The sequence below is a fragment of the Bombina bombina genome, chromosome 1, assembly GCF_027579735.1.
Source record: "Bombina bombina isolate aBomBom1 chromosome 1, aBomBom1.pri, whole genome shotgun sequence".
In the NCBI taxonomy this organism is placed as follows: Eukaryota; Metazoa; Chordata; class Amphibia; order Anura; family Bombinatoridae; genus Bombina; species Bombina bombina.
The window spans coordinates 1,291,537,913-1,291,563,366 of NC_069499.1; the positions used below are offsets into that span (position 1 = coordinate 1,291,537,913).

At 40.6% G+C, this 25,454-nt stretch overlaps 1 protein-coding gene across 1 annotated transcript in view; it reads left to right on the plus strand.

Annotated features, from left to right (window-relative positions):
- SLC7A9 (solute carrier family 7 member 9) overlaps window positions 1-25,454 on the plus strand; it is a 221,666-nt gene that overhangs the window by 150,529 nt on the left and 45,683 nt on the right. Inside the window, exons 9-12 of the mRNA XM_053719243.1 lie at window positions 9,283-9,327; window positions 17,294-17,417; window positions 18,369-18,472; window positions 18,762-18,858. Of these exons, the coding sequence (XP_053575218.1) occupies window positions 9,283-9,327; window positions 17,294-17,417; window positions 18,369-18,472; window positions 18,762-18,858 (370 nt within the window). The remainder of the gene's footprint in view (window positions 1-9,282; window positions 9,328-17,293; window positions 17,418-18,368; window positions 18,473-18,761; window positions 18,859-25,454) is intronic.

Sequence of the window (25,454 nt, forward strand, 5' to 3'; positions counted from 1 at the left end):
AAATAAAAACACAAATACCAGAGTTGGGGTATAAAAAGGCTGCAGCATATTTTATTACTATTAACAACATTAAATAACTTTTCTTAAAACTTAAAACCATAAGGCACGCCTCCCCATGAAAGTCACCTCTCCTGCCTATCCCAACAGGAGGTACCATGAACCCCAACCATGGCGTAAGCCATCACCCAGGGCAAGCACCCCGCCCCTGCTGCGACAACTATATTCTATCTAAAGTATGTGTACACCTTTAACCTTTTCATTTCAATTTAACTATATATTTTCATTTTTTTTTAAAAGAAAAAGGGGGGGGGGAAGGGGGGGCACTTAAGCCGTTCCTCTCCAGATCAGGTAAGTATAACTAAAAAGGGCACAAATCCACTATACCACCAACCTTTTCAACTTTGCCTCCAGCCACGCCCCTTTGTCCCTTCCATGACCTCCACTCATTCAATAGGGGCCAATTACCCCTACCTTGATTCCTGCATCCGGGGTTCTCCTTGACCCCAAATTGTCTATTCATTCCGCCACCCCAACAAACCAGTCCCAAATAAAAACACAAATACCAGAGTTGGGGTATAAAAAGGCCGCAGCATATTTTATTACTATTAACAACATAAATAACTTTTCTTAAAACTTAAAACCATAAAACCAGGGCTTGCCCTACCACATTCATATTTTCTGTGCCTGCATCCATAAGGCACACCTCCCCATGAAAGTTGCCTCTCCTGCCTATCCTAACAGGAGGTACCATGAACCCCAACCATGGCGTAGGCCATCACCCAGGGCAAGCACCCCGCCACAGCTTGATCTAATATCGAGCACCGCCCAACACAGCTGCGGCCATTTCAATACCCTCCTTTAGGGTGAAATTGAATAAAATCAAGCCTACTTCATTAAGGTGAACCCCATGGCGAAGGAAAAAACATTTTCCCGATTCACCTTCAAACTCTGAATGCCTCAAGGCGAGGCCCCCTAACTTTTTAACATGGCTACTCACCATACGGTTCACTTTTCGCCGAGAATTCTCCAACTTAACGCAGTCCCATGTTGCCCTCCAAACCAGCTGGCATTCTATATCTGACCAAACAATTAGCAAACTTGGAAACAATGTATGCAACCGGTCCAAATCCCACTTAATCTTATACACCAAGGACTTCTATGCCATAAAACCCAAATCATTCCCTCCCAGATGAACGACCAAGATATTAGGAGGAGAAAATAGCCTAGCGTAATTAACCACAGATTCCAAAAGCTGTGACCATCTCATGCCCCTAACCCCAAACCACCTCACATTAACTTTGTCCTTACAAAAACCCAGCTGGGCTCCATCTTTTTTAACTGCAGCAGTCCTCCTGGCCCAATAAACATAAGAATGGCCGATAACCCAACATCTCAATGGACCTGAAAAAAAAAACAAAGAAAACACATTTTGTTTCTTTTTTTTTTTTTTATACTACTAACCCCGGCCTCACATACACTCTGAAACAGTCAGACCCCCATCTTCCAATCTTTTTGATTAACTGAGGCTCCAAACCCAAGAGCTGAGCTTCCGTTGCAGCCCCAATGCGGAATGAATGAGAACCAAATTCGCAAGGATTTAACCCTAACAAAGAAAGCGACTTCTTAAAAACAGATACAAACTGAAAAACTGACAACACAGAATCATCCTGATGGATAAAGAAAGCCTCGTTCACTCCATTCCTAACCTTCAAAAAGGCTACAATCGCCCCAACAAGGATCGCCGACCGCCCTTAAACTAAACAATTTACCTTTACCTGACTGGTCAGTCTTGGACTTTCTCAACCATATGTCCAAATTCCCATTGTTCAAACAAATATCACCAAACCGGAGGCCACTAGCACACCTCCTATTCCTACCTACCAACTCTGATATTCTAAAAGCCCCAAAAAAAGCCAGAACAAAAGCAGCCCGAAACAACAAAACTTCAAAAACTGAAAAGCAAACTTGAGGAAGAATATCCACCAACTTTTTTAGCAAGGAAAAAACAACCGGCCTTCTACTGTCCTTTACTGACCTCTTCCTGCACAGGCCACGAACAGCCACCCTTACCACAAAATTCTTGGTAACATCCTCCAACCCACCCAACTGAAACAAGAAAGACAAAGCTGCAAGTCTCCTGCGAATTTCTGCTGGTGATAAAGACTCAGACCTCCAATGCTTAATCCATCCCAAAAGTATTTCACAACAAGATTCCCCTGAAGTCAACCATTCCCTATTATCCACTACAGACACCCATAACTTCCATACCCGGGCATAAGCCCTCCAGGTAGACTGGGCGAGGGCCCCTTTCACAAGGTCCCAAACTAAGGATACCCCAGGAGCCACAATTCCCTCGGGCAATTCACACCCTCCGTTTCCGCATCCGGAGCCTCCAACCTGAAACGCTCCCACTGAAAACGGGAAAGAGCATCAGCAATTGAATTCATTTTGCCCGGTACATGAACAGCTCTAAAAGTAACATTAAGCCTCAAGCATTCCAACACAAATTCTCTCAGCAAACGGATAACCGGGGGGGAATTGGCAGTCAAGTTGTTAATCGAATATACCACCCCCAAATTATCCGAGTGAACACACACCCGTTTGTCTCGGAGCTCCTAAGCCCAAACCTTTAAAGCAACCACCAAAGGGAAGAGTTCCAAAAAAGTCAGATTTTTTGTCAAACCCAAAGCTTCCCAATCCTCGGGCCAAGCCTCGGCACACCATTTTCCATTCAGATAAGCGCCAAAACCACAAGAACCAGATGCATCCGTAAAGAGGCACAAACGATCGTCAGACCAATCCCCTTCCTGAATCAATAACCAGCCATTGAAATCCTTCAAGAAGACCGACCACACCCGAAGATCATCTTTCATAACCTTTGTCAATCGAATATGGTGATGGGGAGCAGCTACCCAACTGTCGCCAATGCAAGTCTTCTGCAATCCCACAACATCAGAGAAAACAAACTAAATGCATGATTAAAAGATAATTCCTCCCCCTTTATATATATATATATATATATATATATATATATATATATATATATATATATATATATATATTTTTTTTATTTAACGGCCCAAAATAACACCACCTCATTAGCCCACAGTGTATTAAAATGCCCTAATGCAATAACTGACCCCCTATAACACCTAAATTCATATATAACTCCCAATAATGCCCATAAACTGAATGCAAGTTATAAAATACATAAGATAAATGCCTATCAGAACCACCTATTAAATACACTTAAAAGCCATGACTGCCCAATGTATCCCCTCATAAAAATGCCCCTTAAAATTGGACCTACCACCCAATTTTCCGCACCCACCAGACCACTCATACCCGTCACCGGCTCTGCTGTCCTTGAAGCCTCTCCGGTCCTCCGAGGGGAGATGACGTCACCACCATGCGCCGTTACTGTACCGGATACCGCCACCTTCACCGCATCGGTCCTCTTGCCTCCTGAAGATCCTCTCCGCCCAGGCCTCGTCGACGACGACTTCTTTGAACCGGATGCCTCAGGACTCAACCTCGACGGAGGCCCAGCTGCTCTCACCAGTCTCTTCTTCCTGGAACCGCTGCCGCCCGCATCTCTTGACGTCCCTGCGCGAGGCTCCTCAACCGACTTCAGCTGCTCCCGGATCCACTCGACTCCTTTTCTTCTGGCCATCTCCGTCAGCTCCTGCAGCATCGCGTCCATGTCAGGTAAGCACTTAAGCCGTTCCTCTCCAGATCAGGTAAGTATAACTAAAAAGGGCGTGAATCCACTATACCACCAACTATGTAAAACTTTGCCTCCTGCGTCCGGGGTTCACCTTTCTCTTTTGCTGTCCTGGGAGTATAGACTAAATGTATCTTAGCTGATGCTTGTTGATTTTTACCCTCATAGTTAGGACTGGTCTGCTGAACTATGAACTACTCCATGGGAAAAACTTATTAGTTTTAAAATGCTCTATGATATGGATGTTGCTTCTTGCTTAAAGTGATGATACACTTGATAATTGTGTCACTTACCATTCTGTTTACCTCGTGATGCTTTTTATTAGTTTTAGTAAATAACATGTTGCTGGATTATAGAAGCCTGCTGCCTTCTATTTATTCTATATCTTTACTTACCACTACTGTGCACTATAGACAGTGTATTTAAATGTAATATGTAAAACACTGTCATATATGGTTAGCTCTCATTATATATTTGTAGTGCTGAAAAATGATATATTCCATATATATATATATATATATATATATATATATATATATATATATATATATATATATATATAATATATACTAGTTGATAAGCCTGCCCAGGGGGCAATCTGTGTTAAAATTGTAACACCCCAAGCTGTAAAAATACAGAAAAAAAGTAACAAAGCTATCCAAAATAATAAAATTAAACCTAAACTAATACCCCTATAAAAATACCCCCCAAAAATAAAAGCACCCCCTAATCTAATACTAAACTACCAATAGCCCTTAAAAGGGCTTTTTGTAGGGCATTGCCCTAAAGAAATCAGCTCTTTTACATTAAAAAAATAAAAAAATCCCCCCTAACTGTAACCCCCCCAAAATAAAAAAAACTAACACTAATAAACCTAAACTACCCATTGCCCCTAAAGGGGCATTTGTATGTGCATTGCCCTTAAAAGGGCATTCAGCTCATTTTCATTGACCTTTAAAGGGCATTCAGCACTTTTTGAAATTGCCCTATGGACCCTAATCTAAAAAAACAAACCCCCCCCCAAAAAAAAACCTAACACTAAAGCCCCAAATAGGTACTCGCGGTTTCAGAAGTCCGGCGGAGAAGGTCTTCTTCCAGGCGGGTCCATCATCTTCATCCACAGCAAAGGCAGCGTGGAGCGGAGTTCCGGAGCGATTTTTCCAGATGTGGCGATCCTCGGCGGTGGTCATTTGTGGCAGCGATCCTTGGTGGCGATGGTGGTCCTCGGCGGCATGGAGGCTCCTCTAGATCCGATGTCCGTCGTATACTGAATATTGAATGCAAGGTACCGGTCTTCCCAGATGTGGCGGTCTTCGGCAAAGGTGTAGAGGTTCCTCTTTATGCGATAGTCCGCCGCACACTGAAGATTGAATTTATTGGGGTACCTTGCATTCCTATTGGTTGAATTTTTCAAAACAGCCAATAGGATTAGAGCTATGCTCTCACCCTTTTGGCTGATTTTGAAAATTTCAGCCAATAGGAATGCAAGGTACCCCAATAAATTCAATCTTCAGTGTGCGGCGGACTATCGCATAAAGAGGAACCTCTACACCTTTGCCGAAGACCGCCACATCTGGGAAGACCGCTCCGGACCTCCGCTCCGCGCCGCATTCGCTGTGGGTGAAAATGATGCCTAGAAGAAGACCTTCTCTGCCAGACTTCTGAAGCTGTGAGTACCTATTTGGGGCTTTAGTTTTAGTTTTTTTAATTTTTTTTGATGTTTTTTGTTTTTTTAGATTAGGGTTTATTGGGCAATTTGCAAAAGAGCTGAATACCCTTTTAAGGGCAGTGAAAAGGAGCTGAATGCCCATACAAATGCCACTTTAGGGGCAATGGGTAGTTTAGGTTTATTAGTGTTATTTTTTTTATTTTGAGGGGTTTGGTGGGTGGGGGGTTTTACTGTTAGTGGGGACTTTGTTTATTTTTAATGTAAAAGAGCTGATTTCTTTAGAGCTTTTAAGGGCTATTGGTAGTTTATTCTTAGATTAGGGGTATTTTTATTTTGGGGGGCTTTTTTATTTTCATAGGGATTAGGTATAATTTTTTTTAGTTATACAGCAGTCAGGTGACATGTGCCCCCAGCAGAAGCTCAGCTATACAGCAGTCAGGTGACATGTGCCCCCAGCAAAAGCTCAGCTATACAGCAGTCAGGTGACATGTGCCCCCAGCAAAAGCTCAGCTATACAGCAGTCAGGTGACATGTGCCCCCAGCAAAAGCTCAGCTATACAGCAGTCAGGTGACATGTGCCCCCAGCAGAAGCTCAGCTATACAGCAGTCAGGTGACATGTGCCCCCAGCAGAAGTTCAGCTATACAGTAGTCAGGTGACATGTGCCCCCAGCAGAAGCTCAGCTATACAGCAGTCAGGTGACATGTGCCCCCAGCAGAAGCTCAGCTATACAGCTGTCAGGTGACATGTGCCCCCAGCAGAAGCTCAGCTATACAGCAGTCAGGTGACATGTGCCCCCAGCAGAAGTTCAGCTATACAGAAGTCAGGTGACATGTGCCCCCAGCAAAAGCTCAGCTATACAGCAGTCAGGTGACATGTGCCCCCAGCAAAAGCTCAGCTATACAGCAGTCAGGTGACATGTGCCCCCAGCAAAAGCTCAGCTATACAGCAGTCAGGTGACATGTGCCCCCAGCAGAAGCTCAGCTATACAGCAGTCAGGTGACATGTGCCCCCAGCAGAAGCTCAGCTATACAGCAGTCAGGTGACATGTGCCCCCAGCAGAAGCTCAGCTATACAGCAGTCAGGTGACATGTGCCCCCAGCAGAAGCTCAGCTATACAGCAGTCAGGTGACATGTGCCCCCAGCAGAAGCTCAGCTATACAGCAGTCAGGTGACATGTGCCCCCAGCAGAAGCTCAGCTATACAGCAGTCAGGTGACATGTGCCCCCAGCAGAAGTTCAGCTATACAGCAGTCAGGTGACATGTGCCCCCAGCAGAAGCTCAGCTATACAGTAGTCAGGTGACATGTGCCCCCAGCAGAAGCTCAGCTATACAGCAGTCAGGTGACATGTGCCCCCAGCAGAAGCTCAGCTATACAGCAGTCAGGTGACGTGCCCCCAGCAGAAGCTCAGCTATACAGCAGTCAGGTGACATGTGCCCCCAGCAGAAGCTCAGCTATACAGCAGTCAGGTGACATGTGCCCCCAGCAGAAGCTCAGCTATACAGCAGTCAGGTGACATGTGCCCCCAGCAGAAGCTCAGCTATACAGCAGTCAGGTGACATGTGCCCCCAGCAGAAGCTCAGCTATACAGCAGTCAGGTGACATGTGCCCCCAGCAGAAGCTCAGCTATACAGCAGTCAGGTGACATGTGCCCCCAGCAGAAGCTCAGCTATACAGCAGTCAGGTGACATGTGCCCCCAGCAGAAGCTCAGCTATACAGCAGTCAGGTGACATGTGCCCCCAGCAGAAGCTCAGCTATACAGCAGTCAGGTGACATGTGCCCCCAGCAGAAGCTCAGCTATACAGCAGTCAGGTGACATGTGCCCCCAGCAGAAGCTCAGCTATACAGCAGTCAGGTGACATGTGCCCCCAGCAGAAGCTCAGCTATACAGCAGTCAGGTGACATGTGCCCCCAGCAGAAGCTCAGCTATACAGCAGTCAGGTGACATGTGCCCCCAGCAGAAGCTCAGCTATACAGCAGTCAGGTGACATGTGCCCCCAGCAGAAGCTCAGCTATTCAGCAGTCAGGTGACATGTGCCCCCAGCAGAAGCTCAGCTATACAGCAGTCAGGTGACATGTGCCCCCAGCAGAAGCTCAGCTATACAGCAGTCAGGTGACATGTGCCCCCAGCAGAAGTTCAGCTATACAGTAGTCAGGTGACATGTGCCCCCAGCAGAAGTTTAGCTATACAGTAGTCAGGTGACATGTGCCCCCAGCAGAAGCTCAGCTATACAGCAGTCAGGTGACATGTGCCCCCAGCAGAAGCTCAGCTATACAGCAGTCAGGTGACATGTGCCCCCAGCAGAAGTTCATCTATACAGTAGTCAGGTGACAGGTACCCCCAGCAGAAGTTCAGCTATACAGTAGTCAGGTGACATGTGCCCCCAGCAGAAGTTCAGCTATACAGTAGTCAGGTGACATGTGCCCCCAGCAGAAGCTCAGCTATACAGCAGTCAGGTGACATGTGCCCCCAGCAGAAGCTCAGCTATACAGCTGTCAGGTGACATGTGCCCCCAGCAGAAGCTCAGCTATACAGCTGTCAGGTGACATGTGCCCCCAGCAGAAGTTCAGCTATACAGAAGTCAGGTGACATGTGCCCCCAGCAGAAGTTCAGCTATACAGTAGTCAGGTGACATGTGCCCCCAGCAGAAGTTCAGCTAAACAGCAGTCAGGTGACATGTGCCCCCAGCAGAAGCTCAGCTATACAGCAGTCAGGTGACATGTGCCCCCAGCAGAAGTTCAGCTATACAGCAGTCAGGTGACATGTGCCCCCAGCAGAAGTTCAGCTAAACAGCAGTCAGGTGACATGTGCCCCCAGCAGAAGCTCAGCTATACAGCAGTCAGGTGACATGTGCCCCCAGCAGAAGTTCAGCTATACAGCAGTCAGGTGACATGTGCCCCCAGCAGAAGCTCAGCTATACAGCAGTCAGGTGACATGTGCCCCCAGCAGAAGCTCAGCTATACAGCAGTCAGGTGACATGTGCCCCCAGCAGAAGCTCAGCTATACAGCAGTCAGGTGACATGTGCCCCCAGCAGAAGCTCAGCTATACAGTAGTCAGGTGACATGTGCCCCCAGCAGAAGCTCAGCTATACAGCAGTCAGGTGACATGTGCCCCCAGCAGAAGCTCAGCTATACAGCAGTCAGGTGACATGTGCCCCCAGTAGAAGCTCAGCTATACAGCAGTCAGGTGACATGTGCCCCCAGCAGAAGCTCAGCTATACAGTAGTCAGGTGACCCAGTTGATGCTATACGTCTCAGATGAAAATAATGAGACAAAGATAAATCATTTCAGAACTTTTTCCACCTTTTAATGTGACCTATAAACTGTACAACTCAATTGAAAAACAAACTGAAATCTTTTAGGTAGAGGGAAGAAATAAAATAAAAATAAAATAATATGGTTGCATAAGTGTGCACACCCTTAAACTAATACTTTGTTGAAGCACCTTTTGATAAATGCATGTGTTGCCCCCTACTGAGGGATTATACAACACACAAATGCAAATAAACCGGATCAGAGTGATTAGAATAGACCCCCATATTATTTGTACAAATGCCCCCACCATATGAGAGAGGAAACCTCAATAGCTGTTTGCCCAAGATGCAAAATAGGAAATTCTTAAAAAATAGATCTATTAATTATTATTATTTTTATGCAGTTTACAATAATGCTATAGAATATATATATATGTAATTAATGCATTCTCTCGTTTGCATGAACTCTATGACAAACTGTCTGCACGTTCCTTACCACGTTCTCTAGTTATGCTGTTTTCTGCTTTAATAGATTAATTAAATGTAACGACTTGTGATCTACTTGTTGACAGCTCCCAAATGGTAATGAGGCTCAAATAACCAAACATTTCATTCATTTGTTTTCTTTTCAGGAACCAGCTCAATTATATTACGGAAGAACTTAAAAATCCATACAGGTAAAAGAGGCCTAACTAGCTTACTATTTAACACAGCTCTAGCACAAGTCGCAGCATTCTTTGCCAGTATGAAAGCTATTTATTGCACAAACTTACAGTATTATGACATTTTAAATCTTCTGCTGAAGACAATTCCTATGCCCTTAAATTGTATTACATAAACTGGATTTGCTAAAATTACCAGGAATGTTTAAAAGGAAAAGTTTTGTAAGAACTCTGCTGTGTCCAATATAAGGACTTAAATCTGTCACTAAAATAGTGAGGGCTGAGAACAAAAAAAATGCAAATTTATAAACCCCTAAATATTATTAAGGCAGTGCTCCAAGACCAGTTCACAGAGGTAGAAAAGTGGATCTCAAAAAACAAAACCCTTCCTAAACACTGACAAATCTGTCACAATAATCTTTGGAACGGTACCTAAATCACACAAACTACAAAATTCCCATCTACGCATTAAAACAAAATCAAATGGCACACTGACCGCAGTCCACTCTTTCAAATACTTGGGTATGTTGTTAGACCCAAATCTATCTTTTGGCCTCCATATAGAAAAACTTGCTTTTAAACTCTATCCAAAACTAGGTGCCCTGTACAGAAACAAATCCTGCCTCAGCCCTACAGTAAAGGAAAAGATTGTACAACAAATGCTGATGCCAATCATGGAGATGTATTATATGCACCTGCACCGCAAACTCACCTTACTAAACTTAATACACTGTATAACTCGTTCTGCCGCTTTGTGCTACAATGTAACTACAGGACCCACCATTGTGACATGCTAAAAGAACTAAACTGGCTGTCGCTGGAATCCAGACGCACCCTCCATCTTTCCTGCCTTGTGTTTAAAAGCTTTTCTGGGAAGCTCCCACCCTACCTGAGCAAAATGCTCTCCCCGGCTGTTCCCATCTCCCATAACCTCCGATCCAGTACCAGCATATTATTTAGTTTGCCTCCATACAAAAAGAAAGCAGCTCGATCCTCTTTTTCCTACAGAGCACCACAATTATGGAACGACCTCCCGCACACTTTAAAACCTTCCCCAAGTCTAAAATCCTTTAAGAGATCCCTCTTTGCATATCTCAAAACAGAATGCACCTGTCATGGTTGATTATATATTTCCTACCTGTTCTATGTTAAATTTTGCTTATATTATGTATTAATATTGTTTTTGTATTTTATTGTACCCTATATGCAATGTTTTGTGGACCCAGGACATACTTGAAAACGAGAGAAATCTCAATTTATCCTTCCTGGTAAAATATTTTATAAATAAATAAATTATACACCTCACAGGTTCTATAACTTGCCTGGTATCACAGGTAATTATTTAATTCTGGTGTGCTGCAGATTTGTAAATATGATTTTATTTTCTTATGTGTGTCTTCAATCTTAATTAAAGGGACAGTCAACCCAAAAATTACTGTTACTTATTTAGATTAGTTAATTAACGATCTTTACAGCAAACTGTAGCCCAATTTTCATCTAAATCAACTTTGACAGAAAATACACTTACTAGATCTCATCTGGCCATTTTGAAATTGCCGCCTGACCCCTCCTTCTCTGACGTCTCCCAAAAGCTTCCACTAGTACAGGATCCTTTCATCCCTGCGCGCTCCTGTGTCTCCCTTCATTCAGTTCAGTGCGACACTCATATGGCACCCCCTCACACTATCTCCCTTCACTTCACTATCACCCTCATTCATCCCCACGGCCATGGGCTGTTTGTACCCGGCACTCACTGCCTCTCATCCATGCTGTGCACTGTGTTTTACAGTGACTGAGAGGCAGTGAGAGCTGGGCAGGCGGCAATGTGATGTGGGTCAGTGCGTGTAACAGCGATAACCGGGTCTACAAGCTGTTCCTGCCCGGCACTCACTGCCTCTCATTCTCTGTAATAGTGTATCAGTGAAACATCATACAACTACTGTATGTTAGAAGCAGGTTTTATTTTATTGCATCAGCCAATAGGATTTTTTCTACCTTAATTCCGATTGGCTGATAGAATTCTATCAGCCAATCAGAATCTAAGGGACGCCATCTGGGATGACGTCACTTAAAGGAACCTTCATTCATCGGGTAGTCATCGGGAGAAGAGGATGCTCCGCGTCGGATGTCTTGAAGATAGAGCCGCTCCGCGTCGGATAGATGAAGATAGAAGATGCCGTCTGGAGGAAGACTTCTGCCCGTCTGGAGGACCACTTCACCCGGCTTGGATGAAGACTTTGGCCCGGTTGGATGAAGACTTCTGCCGCTTCCTTGAGGATGGATGTCCGGTCTTCAGAACTGTAAGTCGATCTTCAGGGGGTTATTGTTAGTTTTTTTTAAGGGTGTATTGGGTGGGTTTTATTTTTAGATTAGGGGGTTGGGCCGCAAAAGAGCTAACTGCCCTTTTAAGGGCAATGCCCATCCAAATGCCCTTTTCAGGGCAATGGGGAGCTTAGGTTTTTTTAGTTAGCTTTTTTTGGGGGGGTTTGTTGTGTGGGTGGTGGGTTTTACTGTTGGGGGGGTGTTTGTATTTGTTTTACAGGTAAAAGAGCTGATTACTTTGGGGCAATGCCCAGCAAAGGGCCCTTTTAAGGGCTATTGATAGTTTAGTTTAGGCTAGGGTTTTTTTATTTTTTGGGGGGCTTTTTTTATTTTGATAGGGCTATTAGATTAGGTGTAATGAGTTTAAATATCTTGTAATTTGTTTATTATTTTCTGTAATTTAGTGTTTTGTTTTTTTTGTACTTTAGCTAATTTAATTTAATTAATTGTTTTTAATTTAGTAAATTTATTTAATTATTAGTGTAGTGTTAGGTGTTATTGTAACTTAGGTAAGGTTTTATTTTACAGGTACTTTTGTATTTATTTTAGCTAGGTAGTTATTAAATAGTTAATAACTATTTAATAACTATTGTACCTAGTTAAAATAAATACAAACTTGCCTGTAAAATAAAAATAAACCCTAAGCTAGCTACAATGTAACTATTAGTTACATTGTAGCTATCTTACGGCTAGATTTGGAGTTTGGCGGTAAAAGGGCTGTTAACGCTCCGCGGGTTTTTTTCTGGCCGCACCATAAATTTAACTCTGGTATCGAGAGTTCAAACAAATGCTGCGTTAGGCTCCAAAAAAGGAGCGTAGAGCATTTTTACCGCAAATGCAACTCTCGATACCAGAGTTGCTTACGGACGCGGCCGGCCTCAAAAACGTGCTCGTGCACGATTCTCCCATAGAAAACAATGGGACTGTTTGAGCTGAAAAAAAACCTAACACCTGCAAAAAAGCAGCGTTCAGCTCCTAACGCAGCCCCATTGTTTCCTATGGGGAAACACTTCCTACGTCTGCACCTAACACTCTAACATGTACCCCGAGTCTAAACACCCCTAACCTTACACTTATTAACCCCTAATCTGCCGCCCCCGCTATCGCTGACCCCTACATTACACTTTTAACCCCTAATCTGCCGCTCCGTAAACCGCCGCCACCTAAGTTATCCCTATGTACCCCTAATCTGCTGCCCTAACATCGCCGACCCCTATGTTATATTTATTAACCCCTAATCTGCCCCCCACAACGTCGCCTCCACCTGCCTACACTTATTAACCCCTAATCTGCCGAGCGGACCTGAGCGCTACTATAATAAATGTATTAACCCCTAATCCGCCTCACTAACCCTATCATAAATAGTATTAACCCCTAATCTGCCCTCCCTAACATCGCCGACACCTACCTTCAATTATTAACCCCTAATCTGACGACCGGAGCTCACCGCTATTCTAATAAATGGATTAACCCCTAAAGCTAAGTCTAACCCTAACACTAACACCCCCCTAAGTTAAATATAATTTATATCTAACGAAATAAATTAACTCTTATTAAATAACTTATTCCTATTTAAAGCTAAATACTTACCTGTAAAATAAATCCTAATATAGCTACAATATAAATTACATTTATATTATAGCTATTTTAGGATTAATATTTATTTTACAGGCAACTTTGTAATTATTTTAACCAGGTACAATAGCTATTAAATAGTTAAGAACTATTTAATAGTTACCTAGTTAAAATAATTACAAATTTACCTGTAAAATAAATCCTAACCTAAGATATAATTAAACCTAACACTACCCTATCAATAAAATAATTAAATAAACTACCTACAATTACCTACAATTAACCTAACACTACACTATCAATAAATTAATTAAACACAATTGCTACAAATAAATACAATTAAATAAACTATCTAAAGTACAAAAAATAAAAAAGAACTAAGTTACAGAAAATAAAAAATTATTTACAAACATAAGAAAAATATTACAACAATTTTAAACTAATTACACCTACTCTAAGCCCCCTAATAAAATAACAAAGACCCCCAAAATAAAAAATTCCCTACCCTATTCTAAAATACAAAAATTACAAGCTCTTTTACCTTACCAGCCCTGAACAGGGCCCTTTGCGGGGCATGCCCCAAGAATTTCAGCTCTTTTGCCTGTAAAAAAAAACATACAATACCCCCCCCCCAACATTACAACCCACCACCCACATACCCCTAATCTAACCCAAACCCCCTTAAATAAACCTAACACTAATCCCCTGAAGATCTTCCTACCTTGTCTTCACCATCCAGGTATCACCGATCCGTCCTGGCTCCAAGATCTTCATCCAACCCAAGCGGGGGTTGGCGATCCATAATCCGGTGCTCCAAAGTCTTCCTCCTATCCGGCAAGAAGAGGACATCCGGACCGGCAAACATCTTCTCCAAGCGGCATCTTCTATGTTCTTCCATCCGATGACGACCGGCTCCATCTTGAAGACCTCCAGCGCGGATCCATCCTCTTCTTCCGACGACTAGACGACGAATGACGGTTCCTTTAAGGGACGTCATCCAAGATGGCGTCCCTCGAATTCCGATTGGCTGATAGGATTCTATCAGCCAATCGGAATTAAGGTAGGAATATTCTGATTGGCTGATGGAATCAGCCAATCAGAATCTAGTTCAATCCGATTGGCCGATCCAATCAGCCAATCAGATTGAGCTCGCATTCTATTGGCTGATCGGAACAGCCAATAGAATGCGAGCTCAATCTGATTGGCTGATTGGATCAGCCAATCGGATTGAACTTGATTCTGATTGGCTGATTCCATCAGCCAATCAGAAAATTCCTACCTTAATTCCGATTGGCTGATAGAATCCTATCAGCCAATCGGAATTCGAGGGACGCCATCTTGGATGACGTCCCTTAAAGGAACCGTCATTCGTCGTCTAGTCGTCGGAAGAAGAGGATGGATCCGCGCTGGAGGTCTTCAAGATGGAGCCGGTCGTCATCGGATGGAAGAACATAGAAGATGCCGCTTGGAGAAGATGTTTGCCGGTCCGGATGTCCTCTTCTTGCCGGATAGGAGGAAGACTTTGGAGCACCGGATTATGGATCGCCAACCCCCGCTTGGGTTGGATGAAGATCTTGGAGCCAGGACGGATCGGTGATACCTGGATGGTGAAGACAAGGTAGGAAGATCTTCAGGGGATTAGTGTTAGGTTTATTTAAGGGGGTTTGGGTTAGATTAGGGGTATGTGGGTGGTGGGTTGTAATGTTGGGGGGGGGTATTGTATGTTTTTTTTTACAGGCAAAAGAGCTGAAATTCTTGGGGCATGCCCCGCAAAGGGCCCTGTTCAGGGCTGGTAAGGTAAAAGAGCTTGTAATTTTTGTATTTTAGAATAGGGTAGGGAATTTTTTATTTTGGGGGTCTTTGTTATTTTATTAGGGGGCTTAGAGTAGGTGTAATTAGTTTAAAATTGTTGTAATATTTTTCTTATGTTTGTAAATATTTTTTTATTTTCTGTAACTTAGTTCTTTTTTATTTTTTGTACTTTAGATAGTTTATTTAATTGTATTTATTTGTAGCAATTGTGTTTAATTAATTTATTGATAGTGTAGTGTTAGGTTAATTGTAGGTAATTGTAGGTAGTTTATTTAATTATTTTATTGATAGGGTAGTGTTAGGTTTAATTATATCTTAGGTTAGGATTTATTTTACAGGTAAATTTGTAATTATTTTAACTAGGTAACTATTAAATAGTTCTTAACTATTTAATAGCTATTGTACCTGGTTAAAATAATTACAAAGTTGCCTGTAAAATAAATATTAATCCTAAAATAGCTATAATATAAATGTAATTTATATTGTAGCTATATTAGGATTTATTTTACAGGTAAGTATTTAGCTTTAAATAGGAATAAGTTATTTAATAAGAGTTAATTTATTTCGTTAGATGTAAATTATATTTAACTTAGGGGGGTGTTAGTGTTAGGGTTAGACTTAGCTTTAGGGGTTAATACATTTATTAGAATAGCGGTGAGTTCCGGTCGTCAGATTAGGGGTTAATAATTGAAGGTAGGTGTCGGCGATGTTAGGGAGGGCAGATTAGGGGTTAATACTATTTATGATAGGGTTAGTGAGGCGGGTTAGGGGTTAATAACTTTATTATAGTAGCGCTCAGGTCCGCTCGGCAGATTAGGGGTTAATAAGTGTAGGCAGGTGTCGGCGACGTTGTGGGGGGCAGATTAGGGGTTAATAAATATAACATAGGGGTCGGCGATGTTAGGGGCAGCAGATTAGGGGTACATAGGGATAACGTAGGTGGCGGCGATTTGCGGTCGGAAGATTAGGGGTTAATTATTTTAAGTAGCTTGCGGCGACGTTGTGGGGGGCAAGTTAGGGGTTAATAAATATAATATAGGGGTCGGCGGGGTTAGGGGCAGCAGATTAGGGGTACATAAGTATAACGTAGGTGGCGGTCGGCAGATTAGGGGTTAAAAATTTTAATCGAGTGGCGGCGATGTGGGGGGACCTCGGTTTAGGGGTACATAGGTAGTTTATGGGTGTTAGTGTACTTTAGGGTACAGTAGTTAAGAGCTTTATAAACCGGCGTTAGCCAGAAAGCTCTTAACTCCTGCTATTTTCAGGTGGCTGGAATCTTGTCGTTAGAGCTCTAACGCTCACTGCAGAAACGACTCTAAATACCGGCGTTAGAAAGATCCCATTGAAAAGATAGGCTACGCAAATGGCGTAGGGGGATCTGCGGTATGGAAAAGTCGCGGCTGAAAAGTGAGCGTTAGACCCTTTAATCACTGACTCCAAATACCAGCGGGCGGCCAAAACCAGCGTTAGGAGCCTCTAACGCTGGTTTTGACGGCTACCGCCGAACTCTAAATCTAGGCCTTAGGGTTTATTTTATAGGTAAGTATTTAGTTTTAAATAGGAATTATTTAGGTAATAATATTAATTTTTATTTAGATTTATTGTAATTATATTTAAGTTAGGGGGTGTTAAGTGTAAGATTAGGGGTATTTAGACTCGGGGTTCATGTTAGGGTGTTAGGTGTATACATAAATTTTATTACCCCATAGGAATCAATGGGGCTGCGTTACTGAGTTTTACGTTGCTTTTTTGCAGGTGTTAAACTTTTTTTCAGCCGGCTCTCCCCTTGATTCCTATGGGGAAATCGTGCGCAAGCACGTACGACCAGCTCACCGCTGACTTAAGCAGCGCTGGTATTGGAGTGCGGTAAGGAGCACAATTTTGCTCAACGCTCACTTCTTGCCTTTTAACACCGGGTTTATAAAAACCCATAATACCAGCGCTGTAGGTAAGTGAGCGGTGAGACAAAACTGCTTGTTAGCACCGCATAGCCTCTAACGCAAAACTCGTAATCTGGCCTTAAGTTTTTAACTATACCATGGTTAAATGATTAATATGTAAACGACGTTGAGAGTGCAACTCTGTGTATTCTTGTTCCAGTTCTTTACTGAAACCCAATTTTCAGTAACAAATATGTTGTCTGTTCAGATTCCAGAAAAAAAAATGAGGAAAACAAGCATACGTTTGAAAAACCTGTAGATATTTAATAATTTTGTTTTTGAATCTTTTCAAGTAACATTTATTTATGTATATTTATATCTCTGTTTTGCAGAAATCTTCCCTTGTCGATCATCATTGGTATCCCATTAGTTATATTCTGTTATTTACTCATGAATATTTCTTATTTCACTGTGATGACAGCAACTGAGCTTTTGCAGTCTCCGGCAGTGGCAGTGGTAAGTTGTGCTTAAATTATAGTAGAGAGGTATATGAGTTGTGACTTGTTCAGATATGGCAGTGATGAAATACATTTACTGTATCCTACATAAAAAACCCACTCAGAAAAGAGAACAATTAGCATATTGACAGTTGATCAATATAAATATGTGCAAACTTACTGTTTGTAGAGTTAGATACAGGTCTGCTCTGTTTCTCCAGGGCTGCAGCTGTAAGGATATGTAAGGATGCAGGTTTTCCTTTTAAAGAATTAGGTTAAGGGGCATATTTACCCATATGTTAAATCACAGTGAAGCAACATATCTGTAAAAGGCTGTCACATGCACATCTCCATGTAAAAAAGGAAGGTTTATTTTGAAATGTTTTCAGCAGAGAGGGAAATAAAGTGACTGTGCCTGCACGTGCCAGATATACCTTTGCAAGTCCTGGGGCAAGTAACCTTTTACAATAAGAGGTGGCTACTAAGGATATTTGAAAGTAAAATATCTTCTCTCTTCTAGAGATATCCATGTGATATTTACACAAGTCAGCTTTTTACAGCTATGCTACATCACTTTTAAACAATTTAGCATATGGGTAACTTCCCTTTAGAGAGACGTGAAAGTTAAAATGTAACATTTATGATTCACACAGCAATTTTACTGCATCTTTACAATTTAATTCTGTTACCAAAGTGGTTGGATGTTTTTTTCGATGGGATATACTGTATATGTAACATAAATACCAGTGTATAGCAACTGAGCAGTTGGCAGGTACCACTACTATTTAGTGTGCCACAAATCGCTAACTGTCACTAACTAGTATGACGTGGTGACTTAAAAGGAGGCGCTACACAAAATGGTACTGTGTTTTATAAAAAAATATTTGAATTTCTGTGTTGACAAAAAAGCTTTATAATATAATAAATGGCGATGTCTGTGTATATAAATATGGTTTTATGTTTGATGCAGACGTTTGGAGATCGAGTCCTTCACCCTGCAGCCTGGATAGTCCCACTGTTTGTAGCATTTTCAACTATTGGGGCAGCAAATGGCACTTGCTTCACATCCGGGAGGTCAGTATTACTATTTGTTGGATTGTGTCAGCAAAACAGGGGGTTTCTAGACAAAGGTATTTTGGGTTGTAAAACCTTAACCACACAGCTAAACATCAAGAGGTACTGATCTTTTCTGTCTCTTCCTGTTCCTCTCATTGCCCTGTATAGAGCACTAAACATGTAAAATAGACACTGTCTTGCAAATTCAGGGTGGGGGGTGGTGGTACAGTAATGAATAAGGTGCATATCAAACTGTAAGTAACTTAACATAAACATGTAACAATAAAATAATATTTCCCTTTACAAGGCTTGCTTACGTTGCCAGTCGTGAAGGCCACATGCTGAAATTCCTCTCTTACATCAGCGTTAAACGTCTGACACCCTCACCTGCAATTGTTTTTTATGTGAGTACCAAGCCAGAATGTTTCAGTGTTATTAATATATATATATGTGTGTAATTATTTTCTGTATAGCACAGTTTCCTGTGAAGGTCATACATATTGCTTGCCTCTGAATTATAGCCTTCAGTTCTATGTTGTTAACTTCTAATACACTTAGGGTTGCCACCTCGGCCATGTTTTCCTAGACACTTATGAGTTACACATGCTGCAGGGAAATCAGGGAGGAAAATGTATTGTGCTCCTTATCAGCCCTATTCATGTGATGTCCAGAGACACAATACATGTTCCTCCCTGCTTACCCTGCAGCATGTGTAACTCATAAGTGTCCAGGAAAACATGGCCGAGGTGGCAACCTTAAATATACTGTATCACAGTATCAAGTGGCAAAATAATAATTTACTTTCAATAGTTAATTGTTCTTTTATCTGCAACATAATTCTACACTATTAAGTTATATATACACATTTATAAAAGGACAAACATGCAGGTCTGTTTAATGGAAGGATTGATTTGACGTTTATACAGTTATATTTGGTATAATTTGACGTAATCAGACACTCATATTGGAAAGTTCTCTTTAATAATTAATAGTAGTCAATCAAGCCAATGTGCCTGTAAATACTTCTCCTTGACAAATATTCTCTCAATGACAATAAATATACCTCTGTATCTACACAGACATTAATAACAAGGTCTTAGCTAGAGCTAACTCTTTCTCATATATACAAACCCCTTGCCACTTGCAAGCCTCACATCTTTCTCCCTTCTTCCTCTCTCTTCTCTTTCTCTATCTGTCTTTTTCTCTCTTTCTCATATATACAAACCCCTTGCCACTTGCAAACCTCACATCTCTCTCTATGTCTCTTTCTCTCTGTCTTTCTCTCTTTCTCATATATACAAACCCCTTGCCACTTACAAACCTCACATCTCTCTCTCTGTCTTTCTTTCTCTCTCTCCTTTTCATATATACACACCCCTTGCCACTTACAAACCTTACATCTCTCTGTCTGTCTTTCTATCTATCTTTCTCATATATACATACCCCTTGCCACTTAAAACCCTTACATCTCTCTGTCTGTCTGTCTTTCTCTCTCTTACCCATATATACACACCACTTGCCACTTACAAACCTTATATCTCTCTGTCTCTCTCTCTCTCTCTCTCTCTCTATCATATATACATACCCCTTGCCACTTAAAAACCTTACATCTCTCTGTGTGCCTGTCTGTCTTTCTCTCTCTTTCCCATATACTGTATACACACCACTTGCCACTTACAAACCTTCTCTCTCTCTCTCTCTCTCTCTCTCTCTCTCTCTCTCTCTCTCTCTCTCTCATATATACATACCCCTTGCCACTTAAGAACCTTACATCTCTCTGTCTGTCTTTCTCTCTCTTTCTCATATATACACACCACTTGCCACTTACAAACATCACATCTCTCTCTGTCTGTCTCTCTCATTCTCATATATACGCACCCCTTGCCACTTACAAACATCACATCTCTCTCTCTGTCTGTCTCTCTCATTCTCATATATACGCACCCCTTGCCACTTACAAATATCACAGCTTTGGGTGCTGAACCAGCAGTAACAGACAGCTGAGTGTGCATTCATTGACTCAGACAAGCCTGGTTAAGTCCAATAGGAAAATCACATATAAATATCACACAGAATGATTCACATTTACTTAGATGCACACAGCTAGGTTAAAAGCAATACATGTTGTACTCTAATGTAAAACAAAATTAAATTAAGCTAAGGGGGCTTAAAGATTTAGGATTTTTTTGTAAGGCATTTAACAACATACGTTTTAAAGCCTCATTTGGCCTCATTAGCAGTGAGAAATATAAATTCTGGGAAACGTAATTTACTTTGGACTTGATCTCGAGTGGCGCAGTAACTACTGTACACGAGCGAAAAGGGGCTTATCGCATGCGTTAGAATTAGTGTGCGTATTAAAAGTTGAAAGAAAACGCGTTCTCTTGAGCGCAATAAAAATTTAACATGTGTTAAAATAGCGCAACTTCAGAGCTCTGGTTAACTGTTACGCAAGTCAAAAAAGTTGCACAAAACACATCAAAATACATTTAAAGTACAGTTACACTTATAATATCTGATAGGGTCTGATAAATATTTAAAATAGAATTGCATAAAAGAGTTAAAAGGGCTCAAAAATATAAGGTCTCAGGTAATAGATAAAAAGGCTGCAAACTGCAAAGGGCTTTAATCTAGTGATACATACATATATATATGTTTAAATATGAATGTTTGTATGTGTATTTATATATTTATATGTGTATATTTGTATTTACAGACATATATACACATAATACAAATGTATACATATATAGGTATATATATATATATATATATATATATATATATATATATATATATATATATGTACATTGGAGTCCTTTGCAGTCAAGTAGATGAAAACATGTAAAATATGCAAAATTCATATTTAATAAAGTGTTTAACTATGTATTAAATATTTCACATTTCAATGTACTTTACATAGGGGAATATGTTCTTTGTATTTTTAAATAGACATTCTTATATATATCTGTATATACATTCACCTATATATAATCATATACAAAAAAATCAGAGGCAGGAGCTCTACAGCTGAAGGTGGATAGAGCGATTAATAAATACAACTAAGTGACCAGTGCGTAAATTAATACAAATAATTGATACAAGTGACCAATGTGTAAATTAATAAATAAATTACTGATATTATATATCAGGTGTGAGGAGTATACGACTCCCAACAAGTGTATATTGTGTAATACAATGAATAAAGTGAATCCAGTAAATCAAATAAAAAATGCCAGGACGGATCAATCAATAAATAATAATGCAAGTAAATAATAATAATAGCTAAGCCACAATTTAATAAACACATTAAATATAAATTACATCAGTATAAAATGCTAGCACTAATTAATATGAACGGACGTCTCCGTTAACTATATGGAAAGAGGTTGCCACCACATAGAAATATTAAGAACAACAGGAAAAAAGAGAGCCGGTCCAATAGTCTCAGTCTCTAAACAATGTCTTATTGGAAAATCAAGTGGTTGGAATCCGAATAATTAAAGAATATTGCGAGCAAACGACAAGCTTACCCCCAGGCTGTACACACTCTGTTGTCTCTGCGAGTGAAATTACAGCCGTCGCGGGATGACGTCACTTTTATGGGCGCTGTCCTGGATGAACAGTCTGATTGGTCCTTTCTCGGAACAGCTCGAAGAATGTAGCTGCCGTTATCCACAACACAGAGTATCTGCACTTCAGTGCCTGACAGCACGCACGGTACTCTTACAAGGTAGTGTGTGGAAAAAAGCAGGTTATGAGGTATTAAGCAGTATTCCAATTCCAAAGGGTTAGTGACCTTACTGTGAGCCGGATTGGTAGTTTCCAATGTGTGCCGACATACACTTTTGGTCTTGCTAGCTTGTTAAGCATGTTTACTTTGAAAGCGAATGTCCCAATTCTTTCAGACAAGGTCTGCAAACAGTGTTGGTTTGCAAACAACAATCACAGTTGTCAAAGTCCCAAAGTAGTAAAAGTAGAAGTTGTAGCTCCAGCTACACAAAAAGTGAATAAGTTCTTGAGGTTGCAACTACATCAACGCGTTTCTCCCTATACAGGGCTTTTTCAAGATAAATCAGTTGCAACATGTGCACCTTTTTAAAGGTGTATCCCAATTTTCATTGGTCAGATTTACTTGATAACTTTAAGGTGGTATGGTTTTAAAGATGGTGATGGCAACCTATATATTTAAGGCAACCAAATAATTGCTATTGCTCCACATAGAATTCTTAATAGCTAAACAAATAAAAATAAAAATAAAATTAAAATAAAATCCTTAGAGTAAAAAGAATATAATTTCATAAAGTGCAATAATGTAGTGTATTACAAACAACATAATATTATTTAACTACAGAATAAATCCTTTTGAATTCTCATTAAAAATATGAAAATTTGACAAATAACAGTCTATAAAAGAATAAATCCAAAATACAAAAATCTAAAATTTAAGACTGAAAATATTTTATATATTCCAAAAGGTGAAGGAGAGGGAAGGGGGGTGGGAAGAAGAAGGATCTCACATATATCATATAGTATTCCATTAACTTCATAGACTGACAGAAGTAGAACCAATCAATATTAGTCCAATAAAAAAATGTAATCCAATAAAAATGGGGAAATGTCCAACTCAGAATTTAGGCCAGCAGGGAATAGCGTATCATATATATAATTAAATTCAGCCTCTTTCAATTTTAATTTTTTTTCTATATTGTCATCTCTCCAATTCTGCTTGACTTGTAATATCCCCCAATATTTTAAGTCTTTAGTTCTGCCACTATGTACTTGTTTAAAGTGCTTGTAGAGGTTAGTATCCTCAGATCCCTTCTCAATACACAGGAGATGCTACCTTATTCTATCCCTAATCATTCTTTTAGTTTCTCCAAAATACATCAAATTGCACGTGCATGTGATAACATAAATGACCCCCTTAGTAGTGCATCTGATGCAATCTTTGATAATGATTTCTCCTCCTGACTTATGAACAGCTACTATACTTCTTTTATCACTGTGTTTACAAGCCTTACAGGAGTAGCAGGGAAAGAAGCCTGATAACCTCTCTCCATGTAGATTCTTTTGCGTGGAACACTGGTTTTTATTTACATCATGAGCACTGGGTGCCAGAATTGATTTGAAGTTTTTTGTTTTTCTAAGTATCAGTCTTGGTTTGCATGGGAGTAATTCCCCCAATATGGGATCTGCCTTAAGTATAGCCCAATGCTTATTTAGAATCCTTCTCATTATGCCATGGTCTACACTATATTCCATGACAAAGGGTACATCAATTGCTTCTGGGTTTTTCTTAGAATTCTTTTGTTTATATGAGAGGAGAGATTTCCTATCAGTTTCTCTTGCCCTTATCACGGCCTTATTAACAACCTCATCATTATAGCCCCTATCTTTACATTTCTCAATTAGAATACCAATTTGGTTCTCGAAGTCTGAAAGTCTGGAACAGTTTTTTCTAACCCTCAGACTTTGGCCCACAGGAATATTATCTTTCCATTGTTGGAGGTGACAACTACTAGCATGTATAAAACTATTAGAGTCAACCTCCTTAAAATGGGTTCTTGTTTCCAAGGTGTTATTGATAGCCATAATTTCTAGGTCCAAAAAGACCACTTTCTTTCATGTAATTAGCAAGAGTCCATGAGCTAGTGACGTATGGGATATACATTCCTACCAGGAGGGGCAAAGTTTCCCAAACCTTAAAATGCCTATAAATACACCCCTCACCACACCCACAATTCAGTTTTACAAACTTTACCTCCTATGGAGGTGGTGAAGTAAGTTTGTGATAGATTCTACGTTGATATGCGCTCCGCAGCAAGTTGGGGCCCGGTTTTCCTCTCAGCGTGCAGTGAATGTCAGAGGGATGTGAGGAGAGTATTGCCTATTTGAATTCAATGATCTCCTTCTACGGGGTCTATTTCATAGGTTCTCTGTTATCAGTCGTGGAGATTCATCTCTTACCTCCCTTTTCAGATCGACGATATACTCTTATATATATACCATTACCTCTGCTGATTTTCGTTTCAGTACTGGTTTGGCTTTCTACAAACATGTAGATGAGTGTCCTGGGGTAAGTAAGTCTTATTTTTTGTGACACTCTAAAGCTATGGTTGGGCACTTTTTTATAAAGTTCTAAATATATGTATTCAAACATTTATTTGCCTTGACTCAGGATGTTCAACATTCCTTTTTTTCAGACAGTCAGTTTCATATTTGTGATAATGCATTTTGAATCAATCATTTTTTCTTACCTTAAAAAATTTGACTTTTTCCCTGTGGGCTGTTAGGCTCGCGGGGGCTGAAAATGCTTCATTTTATTGCGTCATTCTTGGCGCGGACTTTTTTGGCGCAAAAAATCTTTCTGTTTCCGGCATCATACGTGTCGCCGGAAGTTGCGTCATTTTTTTGACGTTCTTTTGCGCCAAAAATGTTGGCGTTCCGGATGTGGCGTCATTTTTGGCGCCAAAAGCATTTAGGCGTCTTATTTGGCGCTAAAAAAATATGGGCGTCGCTTTTGTCTCCACATTATTTAAGTCTCATTATTTATTGCTTCTGGTTGCTAGAAGCTTGTTCACTGGCATTTTTTTCCCATTTCTGAAACTGTCATTTAAGGAATTTGATCAATTTTGCTTTATATGTTGTTTTTTCTATTACATATTGCAAGATGTTCCACGTTGCAACTGAGTCAGAAGATACTTCAGGAAAATCACTGCCCGGTGCTGGAGCTAACAAGCTAAGTGTATCTGCTATAATTTTTGGTATCTGTTTCTCCAGCTGTTGTTTGTATTGCATGTCATGACAAACTTATTAATGCAGATAAAATTTCCTTTAGTACTGTTACATTACCTGTTGCTGTTCCATCAACATCTAATTTTCAGAGTGTTCCTGATAAACATAAGAGATTTTATTTTTTAAATCCATTAAGAAGGCTATGTCTGTTATTTCTCCTTCTAGTTTACATAAAAGTCTTTTAAAACTTCTCTTTTTTCAG